This window comes from Guillardia theta (genome assembly GCF_000315625.1).
Source record: "Guillardia theta CCMP2712 unplaced genomic scaffold GUITHscaffold_43, whole genome shotgun sequence".
Lineage (NCBI taxonomy): Eukaryota > Cryptophyceae > Pyrenomonadales > Geminigeraceae > Guillardia > Guillardia theta.
In genome coordinates, this window is record NW_005434631.1 from 567,583 (window position 1) to 577,038 (window position 9,456).

General features: G+C 56.9%; 2 protein-coding genes across 2 annotated transcripts; one reads left to right on the top strand and one right to left on the bottom strand.

The window, feature by feature from the left end:
- Positions 1-3,427: 3,427 nt before the first annotated feature.
- Positions 3,428-5,769, top strand: GUITHDRAFT_140164 (hypothetical protein; the record flags this gene model as incomplete). The annotated part of the gene is made up of 5 exons (XM_005830973.1): positions 3,428-4,450; positions 4,509-5,147; positions 5,216-5,269; positions 5,437-5,478; positions 5,632-5,769. The coding sequence occupies 5 exons, from the start codon at positions 3,428-3,430 to the stop codon at positions 5,767-5,769; spliced, it is 1,896 nt and encodes a 631-aa protein (XP_005831030.1).
- Positions 5,770-6,032: 263 nt separating this feature from the next.
- Positions 6,033-8,280, bottom strand: GUITHDRAFT_163725 (hypothetical protein; the record flags this gene model as incomplete). The annotated part of the gene is made up of 10 exons (XM_005830974.1): positions 6,033-6,140; positions 6,201-6,306; positions 6,471-6,535; positions 6,680-6,764; positions 6,928-6,986; positions 7,165-7,230; positions 7,327-7,398; positions 7,589-7,707; positions 7,851-7,908; positions 8,038-8,280. The coding sequence occupies 10 exons, from the start codon at positions 8,278-8,280 to the stop codon at positions 6,033-6,035; spliced, it is 981 nt and encodes a 326-aa protein (XP_005831031.1).
- Between the last annotated feature and the right edge of the window lie 1,176 nt (positions 8,281-9,456).

Consider the following 9,456-nt stretch of genomic DNA (forward strand, 5'->3'; position numbering starts at 1 on the left):
TACTACTCTCTCTCTCTCCCCTCCCCACCCCCCTCCCCCTCCTCCTCCTCCTCCTCCTCCCTTGCCCCTCCTCCTCCTCCTCCCTTGCCCCTCCTCCCTCTTTCTTTCTCCATTAGCAACCTCTTTCTCTTTTTCTATTTTTTTTGCCTTTGATCCCCACCCCACCCCCGCTTGACGACAATTTGGGTGGGATGTCAAGGGGTGAAAGACTACCCCTTTTACAGGTACCCCTGTTTCGACTTACTACCACCTCCACCCCATCATCTTCCTAGATTCCCATGGGTACTAAAACCCCACCCCACCCTCACCTGCAACACTTCACGTGCAACCACAGTGAGTAGTTTGTGGGCCGCCCCGGGCCGGCCGGGCCCCGGGGGTGACTCCAGCAGCCGGGGTCCGGGGCGGCCGGGCCGCCGCTAGTGTCGGACGGTCACGGCCGGGTACGGTCAGAGCCACGGTCTGTCAGGGTCCGGGGAGTCGGATCAGCGGATCGGACCGTCAGTGCCCACTTTGCCGTTCAGTGACCGGGCCGGCACTCCGCTGAGTGCCGGGCCCCGGGCGGCCCGGGGTGCAACCGAACTGAGGCGCCGGCCCGCGTGGCAGTGGCGGGGGACCGGGCTCGGAACGCGGCCGGGCCGGGCGCCCCCGGGCGCCCCCGGGCGGCGGGGACCGTCCGATCAGTCGGTGAGGCTGCCGGCCCTGGCACTGAGGCGGCCCGGTGAGGCGGCCGGAGGCTCAGCGGCCGGAGGCCCCCGCACGGGCAGGCTGCCCGGCTCGGGCGCCCCCGGCGCCGCGCGGCCGGCCCGGCCGGGCGGTCGCCCGGGCCCGTGGTGACCGTACCGGGCCCCGGTGAGTCACGCCGGGTCACGCCGGGTCCGGGCCCCGGGCCCGGGCCGAACCGTCCCGGCGCGGCCGGCATGCCGGCCCTGAGTGCCGGGGATGATGCCGCGTGCGATCCGGCGTCACCGCGTCACCGGCGCCGCGAGCGCCAGGGCCCGCCGGCCCCCGGCGTTGTCACTGTGTACGCCGGTCCCGGCCGGAGTCCGCGCGGCCGGCCCCGGCCCGAGTCACGAGTCAAGTCACCTCGAGTCCGACGCCCCGCCGCGCGCCGGGCCCGTTCGGCCCGCGGCGAGGCCCTGGCTGATCGGGCTCGGACGGATCCGATCGGATTGGACCGTACTGCCGGCGGCCCGGCCGCCAGCAGTACCCGTGACCCGGCATACTCACTGATAGTAGGCCGGCAGCGGCAGTCACCGTGACCTGACTCGGCCGGCCCGGCCGAGTCAGGTCACGGGGGCACTGAGCCGCGCGGCCCGGCCCCGGTGCACCAGCCGGCCGCTACTAGCCCCGGCGGCTTGCCCCCTGGGTACTACCCGGGACCGTTACACAGTTTCGTTAGTTGAACTTCGGAACTTGACAGAAACTTCAAAGTTGCCTCTGCGAGGATATTCGGAAGTTCGGCCCGGAGTTCCGAAGCCGCACCGGCCCGGCCGACGGTGAAGTTCCGGACGTCATAACCACCCCTCCTTCGAATTGGACTAGAGGGGGTGGGAGTCTCATCCGAACTACAAGAGCTCACTCAGCGGCTGCTGCGACCGCAACTTCAAGAAGCTTTCAGGGTAGGGTGGTCATCGGAGGATAAGGGGGGATATAGGGGTAGTGATTGGGATAAGAGGGGGTACTGGGATAGTTCGGATTGCGCGAAGGATAACGTGGGGTCCAGTTGACATACGGAGCAATTCATGTTTTAAAAACTGCCACTTTTATCCTGCGGCCACAAAGTTCGATTTTGATTCAGTTTATATGAATTTATGTGAATTTATGTGAATTTATGTGAATTTATATGATTTATTTTCTGTCGGATCGGTGATCCGTAACGATTTTGCAATTATAAAATTAAAACGCACGGTCACTTTTATAAAAGTACTGACTTGTCCTGAAATCCAGGGGTGGTCTTTAGTTAGGGGGCAGTCGAGGAAGTAGTGAAAATTGAGGGTGGGGTAGTTGCTACATGGAAGGAACTCTGGGGTATGTCATCACTAATCTTCCGCTAAGTCATCAGTCTAGATGATGTGCAATATTTCATTTACTGCTCCTATAAAATCTTTAGACATTGCTGGGTATGGTTGCCTCTTTCCTCACCGCTATTTCGGGTTGTGTGCAATTGGGGACGATGAGACTCCGGGTGGTTGATTTTGGTTTCAGATCAAGGGGTGGGTCCGATGACCCCCGTCGTCCACCGACATAATTGTCAGTTGGGAAGGGTGGGTATAGAGGAGGATCAGGGGTCCGACCGGGTTTGAGAAGGGGTGAGGTTGAAGTTTGGGGAATGTCTTGTCAGGGGTGTTTTGATAAGGGGGGTAGTGGGGTGGTATGAGGAAGAAACAATGTTACAATGGTGGGTACTAATGCTGGAAATAATAAGGGGTTATCCAGGGGATCTTAGCTATGGCAGCCATGGGTGGGGTCCTGTTGTAACGAAATGTTTCTGTGTCCAGGGTGGGTAGTTAAGGTAAAATCGATCGGTAAGGCTGGTGGGTCTCGGGTGACAAAAGCATCTCGAAGGGGGGGGGGGTCAGGGTGGTAGGGTACGGGTCCGAGAAATTTCCAAGGGTGGGGGCACAGTTAAATGGTCATGTCACTTCATGGGTAGGGTACTTATTGTTGTCGAATGTAGGGGTGGATGACCAAAGTTGGGGTACTCATGGAGCTTGACTGGGGTACTGATGTTAAAATACATGGTGCAATGATTTTATGGGTGGGTACCTCAATGTTGGTTGTGAGTGGGGTAGGTACGAGATTCTTCTAGGGTAGGTAGGAATAGCAGGGGGTGGGGAAAGTGGGGTAGCACAAGGAGGGTCCGGCATTGTGGGCAGCGAAAGGGAGAGAGGCGGGAGGATAGAATGGAAGGAAAAATGAGGGGATTGGGTTGGAAGGCACGAGTAGAAGATGAACATGCAGAGTCATGTTGAGGATCGAGACAGAGGAGGAGGAAATGACGTCGGGAGAGAGTCGTGGAGATGGGTTTCATTGCATTGTAGCTTACGGCTGGGACGAGCAGTGGTCTGGGGGCGGTAGGTAGAGCGTTTCAAACAGACATGTCTGACAGCAGCATGGGAGGAGTTGAATGAGTAGTCTGTCGATGATTGTTTTCTCTTTGTCTGTTTCCAAGAGTCTCGATCCCTTGAAACGTGTCTGCGGATGAGAATCCTCGCAGCATGCCCGAAGTCTCGATTCGTACCTTGTCGTTCTTGTCCCCCATTGCTTCCTCAAGGGTCTTATACTGGTGTCGCAGGGGATCTTGATTGATGGAAAAGTGTTTTGGTATCTCTTTCTGAGCATCTCAGCCTAGCCTGTCTGATTCGTCCATGAATCGTGCTTGAGAGTTCGACATCTTGTTCTCTTGACCTCGGAGAAGATCGGCACGATGTCGGTGGCCAGCACTCCCCGGATGTTCTCGCCCTACTATGACGATGAGACTGTGATGGAAATGTCCTTGAGGAACAAGATCCTTCAGCAAACCCTTGCGGAGAAGACGGCCGAGATCGAGCGGCTGAAACTCAACTGTACGCAGCTAGCTGGCAAGTATTCCAGAGCCACGAAGTATGTAGAAGAGTGTGAAGTGATCCACTCGGTTTTTGAGCTGGCATTGGATACCATGGTGAAGCTATTGTCCAGTGCTCTAGATCGAGTCCAGAGGCAGCAAGGTGCCGAGAAGCTCCTGTCTAGCACAGGGTTGAAGTGCCGGGAGGATGCGCTAAAGGCGTCACTGATGAGCTTGGAGCAGCAGAGGGAGGAGCAGGAGAAGAGGATCGCGCTGTTCGAAGAAGAGATCCAGCGATTGAAGAAGGAGGTGGAGGATCGAGATGCTGAATATCAGAACCTCGCCAAGCATTTCAAAACGCTAGGCGAGATGGATCGCCGGTGGCATGTCAAGGTGTGTATGGACAAGGGGGGCTTGTTCAGGGAGGAAGAGTGCAACAACTACATGAAGTGGCTTGCTCCCTTCGCCCCGCCAGTTGACCTCAACCACGAGCCCATCGCTGATGAGCTTGTGGATGTGTACGGGGTCGGCCTCAAGTTGTCCAACACTGCACCCTTTGAGATTCTAGGGAGCCACCCGGACGCGCGGGAAGCGAACGGCCTGCCCTTCATTCCATGGCAGGGAGATGTGTTACTAGCCGTGGATGGAGTCTCGGTGGAGAGGCTGACGAAGGAGGATGTTGCCGGATTAATCTGTGGGCCGAAGAACAGCATCGTTGTGCTTCAAGTGCTGAGGCAGTTTACCTACATGTCCGAGCAGAAGTCGAAAGTTTTCCGGTTGGTGAGGAAGGAGCTGAAGGAACGAGTGGAGATGCTCAAAGCCCGGGCTCCTCCAAGATTCGTTCTGAATGGGAAGGGACATGGGAAGAGGAAGTACGAGCACTACTTCCCCCCAACAGGGAGCATGGTGAGATGCGTATCGTCTGTTCTGCCTGTTTTCCTTCTCTGACTCGTGATATCGTCAGCGCATTGGAGATAAGGAAGTTTGGAAGAGCTTGCTCCTGCGGGGAAAACCTCTTTCTGACGATTCAGACCCCAGCGTGTTCAACTTCGATGGGCACATCCTTCATCAGCCGACGTACATCCATGACGGCGACTTCAAGACCTGCACTGTGTGGGATGTGGAGACAGGAGACGTCTACTATCGAGGCCCTCCAGGCCCTTCTCTTACAGAGGAGGACGTGTTGGAGTTCAAACAAGAAGAGGAGAGGAGGGAGAGGGAGGGCCGGGAGCAGAAGGAGCATCTCCTCGCGCTGGAGATCGAGACGAAGGCGAAGATAGAGTTCCTGGCAAAGAAGGAGGCCCAAGCCATCCTGGAGGTTGGAGATTCCTTTGATGTTGCTTGCTTGCCTCGCTTACTTGCGCTGTGGCAGTATGAACGTGAGCGACAAACGAGAGAGGCACTTGTGAAGGAAGCGATCGTCAAGTTGGAGCAGGAAGAGCAGAGTTTGACTCAGCGAGCGAACGGGCCCGTGCAGCAGGAGAGCGCAATTCAAGCGCAGCCTACGGGCAGGAGCCAGAACTTGAGTGGCCCTGACGGGACAGAGCAGAGCGTGGCTCCCGAGTCTCACAAGGACCAGGAGCCTAGCGGAGGGGAGACGCAGGTGTAGCAGCCGTGCTGGTGCTAGAAGGGCCTGACATGCTGCATCGTGAGGTTGAGACCGCAACTCAGGATAGCGCCAACGACGAGCTCAGGGATGAGATTCAAGTGTTCCAAGAGGCGCAGGTGTCCTCCCCCTTCCCCCCGGCCCTCTCCACCTCCCCTCCTCCGTCTCCTCATCTTGTCTGTCTTTGTCTTAATCCTCCTCCCTCTCTTCACCCTCCTCCCTCTCGTCCCTCTCTCACCCTCCTCCCTCTCTCAGCCTCCTCTCTCTCCGTTCTTACTTTCTGCAGTACGCGGCAATGAAAGCGCTGGAACATCTTTCACTCTATAAGGTTGATCCCCTCTCCCTCTCCTCTCTCCCTCTCCCTCTCCCTCTCCTCTCTCCCTCTCCTCTCTCTTTTCCTGGCTTCTCTCCTCGCTCCTATACTCTCGCCTCCCAATTCTCCTCTCCTCTCCTCTCCTCATTGCTCATCCTCGTCCATCAGGCAACTCGAGAAGCAGCTGACTCGGCCGACTCATGCCCGATGCAAGCCGGAAGGGACTCGGACGGAGGCAGGAGTGGCGACGAGATTGTTGTGCCCAAGTTGAACTTTCTCTCCATCAACGGTATCACGTCAGATTGAGCAGACGGACAAGGAAAGAGGTTGGGGAGATATGCATCGACGAGGAGGCCAGAATTCAATGGGCAAGTGTGTGTGTGGGTATGTGGTGGGGCAGACAACAAGACAGCAGGGTGGAGATGGCTAGCGAGGAGGAGGAGAAGGAGGAAGAGCGGGCGATGGAGAAGAGGAGGAGCAGGGCAATGAGGTGTACCAAAGCATGTCGTGTAACGTGTAACATTCAAAAACTTAAATTCGAAGGAGAATTAACAATCAATAAACTCAGTTCAGTCCAGCAAGGCGTCGTAATGGTTCGACCCGTTGTACAGGATGCGGATCGAGGGCCTCTCCTTGGTGTACTTCGCCCCGTACTGCACTATGGCCTTGAAGCCTCCCTGATCCCTCCCCGTCAGTCACCACCCCCAGCTCGCCTCCAGGAGGCGCAAGCTCATCACCTGCTGGGGCACGTAGACGGTAATGGGGCGTCGGAGTTCCTCGGCGAGGACGAACAGCTCGGGTTCTCCTCCGAAGAAGTTGGGAGACTTCATGTTAGCGCAGTACCTGCGACAAGTCAGGGGAGGATCCCGAAAATTCTCCTGCTCCTCCCTCCTCTGCCCTCCTCTGCCCTGCCCTGCCCTGCCCTGCCCTGCCCTGCCCTCCTCACCCTCACTTCAGCTTCCTGCTCCCTCTTTCCCTCCTGTTCCCTCTCACCCTCCCTCTCTTACTGCTTCATGTCGCCTTCGATCACACGCGCCTGCTCGAACGCTTGTCTCTTGTCGACGCAGATCACCTTGACAGCGGCAGTGAGCGACAGCGAGTGATGGGGGAACCCTATAGGGAGGAGGGAGGAAGGAGGAGGGAGGAGGATGAAAGAAGAGGAGGGGGCAAAGTGGAGATCGAGCAACTGGAGGGGGAGGGAGCAGCGTTCAGGTACCTGCCATGCAGCCTTGCGGAGGAAGTCGGCGTCTTGGGTTTCATAGTTATCTGAGAGAGGACGTTTCTCCGCATGCGCAAGGGCCCTAAGGTCATCAATCAGCAAAGCCAACATCAACCATCATCCTTCTGCCCTGCTTGCCTGGCGCTGACCGCCTCCCCTCGTCCCCCCCCTCCCCCTCGCCCCAGGTTATCGATCGATCCCCCATTACCCCATCTCTCCTCCCCCCTGCCCTCGCTCTCGTCTACCTGGCAATCGCGCGAAACATGCACCTCCCATCGCCCTTGATGGGATAGACTTTCAGCACCTGCGCGACTTGTAAGCACGTTCCTCCTGCTGGTGGAGGGAGAGGTAGCAGAGAAGCAACCGGGGAGATTCAGAGGGGAGAAAGATGGGGGGAGGGGAGGAGGAGGGCGGGGCGGGGGGAGACGGGGCGAAGGGGAGGGAGAGGATTTGAAAGGAAGGGTTGAAAGGAGGAGGGATACCGTTGTTCCTCCTGCCCGCATGTGTCCTGATCCTTCTTGCTGCTGTTGCGGTCCCTGCATAAGAGCCTTCGAGGGTGATCAGTAACAAGAAAAGGAACTGGATGATGATGATGATGATGATGATGATGAGGAGGAGGAGGAGGATGAGGATGAGCAGCTCACAGGAGCAGCGTCGGCAAGCAGCTGCCGAGAGTTCCGAATCCTTGGCCAGGAGGAGAGAGCAGTTTTGAACCCCTGGAAGACAACGGTGAGAACGTTGAGACGATCGAGCAGACGAGAATGACGCACGATGGGAAGGGAGGAGAAAAGGAATCGAGAGAAAGACAGAGGAGCAGATAGGGGCACGGCAGAGAGTCAGAGGACAAGAGGCAATGGAAGAAGATAGGAAATCGAGGAGAAGGGATTGGGGAAGGAAGGAAGAAACCTCGAAAGCGGAGCATGCTTTGGATAAAAATCCGTTCCTATGGTTATCCTCGATGACATGTCCGCTAACAATCTCGTTGGACGTGTGGCGGATGGTGATCGGAGATTGAGGAAAAGAAGCTGGCAAAGACAAGAGACGGTCAAGCCTCACACAACCATTCATCCCTGCCCCTGCCCCTGCCCCTGCCCCTGCCCCTGCCCCTCCTGCTTCTGCTCCTTCCCACCCCCAGCTCTTGCTCCTGCGCCAGCACCTCCTCCTCTACCTGTGCATCCCTGAACAGCCAGGAAGCATAGAGCCGCGATTCTGAGATGTCCCATTTCCTGTAGACACAGGGTCAGAACAAGTTCCATCATTCGTTCAGCGGGCAAGCTTGCTAGACTGCCCTCCAAAGCGCACGAATCTGTTCTTCACTGTTCGCCATCCTCTCCATCACTACCAACACCCAGCACCTTGCTCTCAGCATCATACCAAAGTCGAATCAGCAAGAGAGTGTCCGTCTTGGCTCTTCTAAGGTTCAAACCCTCTAAGGACACATCGCACTTTCTGTTGGACTGCATGCACAATCCCCAGCTAGTTCCCATCATCGCCCGCGCTCTAGTCCGTCTCCCATTCACCATGATCATGCTACAATCCCTCTTGTAGACAACTATCGACTCGATTCCCAACACTTCCGCTCCGTGGGCGATTAACATCCCTTCCCTGTGGCTTGTTAATGGGAATTCTTTGTGAACTATTCTCTCCTGTTATCGCTTGGTCGCTCCTAGACGGATGTATGCACATCATCTTCTGCAGCATGATCCTCGCCTTCACTATCAGCTCCTCCTCCTCCTCCTCCCCCTCATCCTCCTCATCCTCCCCTCCCCCCCCCCTTGCCCTCCATTCTTGTGGCGACACATGCGGAGGCCGAAATGCACTACTGGTGGAGCGAATGAGAAGGCGGGGAAACAGAGGGGGTGGGGTGATCTAAGTACGGGTACTATACAGAAAATCCGAGGGTGTCGCAAGAATGGGGGTGCTGTATACGTAATACATAGGGGTATTTTGAACGGAAATTAGGGGTACGATTACCACTTTCCATTGGAGACCAGAGTGGTATAACCCCCTACCCTAATTTTACAGTTGGAGAGAACTTCAGGTGGGTGGGTACCCCATGTTTCCATCACCCCCTGAAATCCTCTGTGTAACCCCACCTTGCCTAAGACTCCGTAACAATCCAATTTTTGAAATATTGTTCTAAAGTTTGAATATTTGATTATAATGTATTTGAAAATGAGATGAAATCCTGAGTGAGCCAATTATTACCCCCTTATTTACCCTACGAGATACCACCGGTACTGGTATTCCTACTGGCCCGAACTCACACACTGCCGGGGGGCCCGGGCCCGGCAAGCCTCTGGGCCCATCACTGTCATCCGATGGCCCCGGCCACCGGTGAGGCGGAGGTCGGGCTGGCCGGGGGCCGGGCGCTCGGATGGTCAGCCCGGGCCCGGGCCGCAGCGGCGGCGCGCCGAGTGAGCCCGACGCTGAGCCCCCGGCTCGCCTAGGCCCGCTGGCCGTGACTCGGAGCCTTCAGACTCGGCGCCGGGTCACTGAGCCTCTTCCGGGCCCGGCTCCCGGAGTGAGGGGATGAGGGCCATCGAATACAATTTCAGCCTCTCACCTTCCAGTGTTGAGGGGGGTGGGGTAGAGAAAAATTGAATTATGTAGACCACCGGTAAGGAGAAATTCATAATGATAAGGGGGGTTGGGTTATTTCAAGAGAGGTGGGGTAGTGTTTCCTAAACGCTGATCTGCCCGAAAAGTGCGGAGGGATGGCGGAGAGCGCGAGAGAAGGGGAGGGGACGAGAGAGAGAGAACAGGAGAGAGGG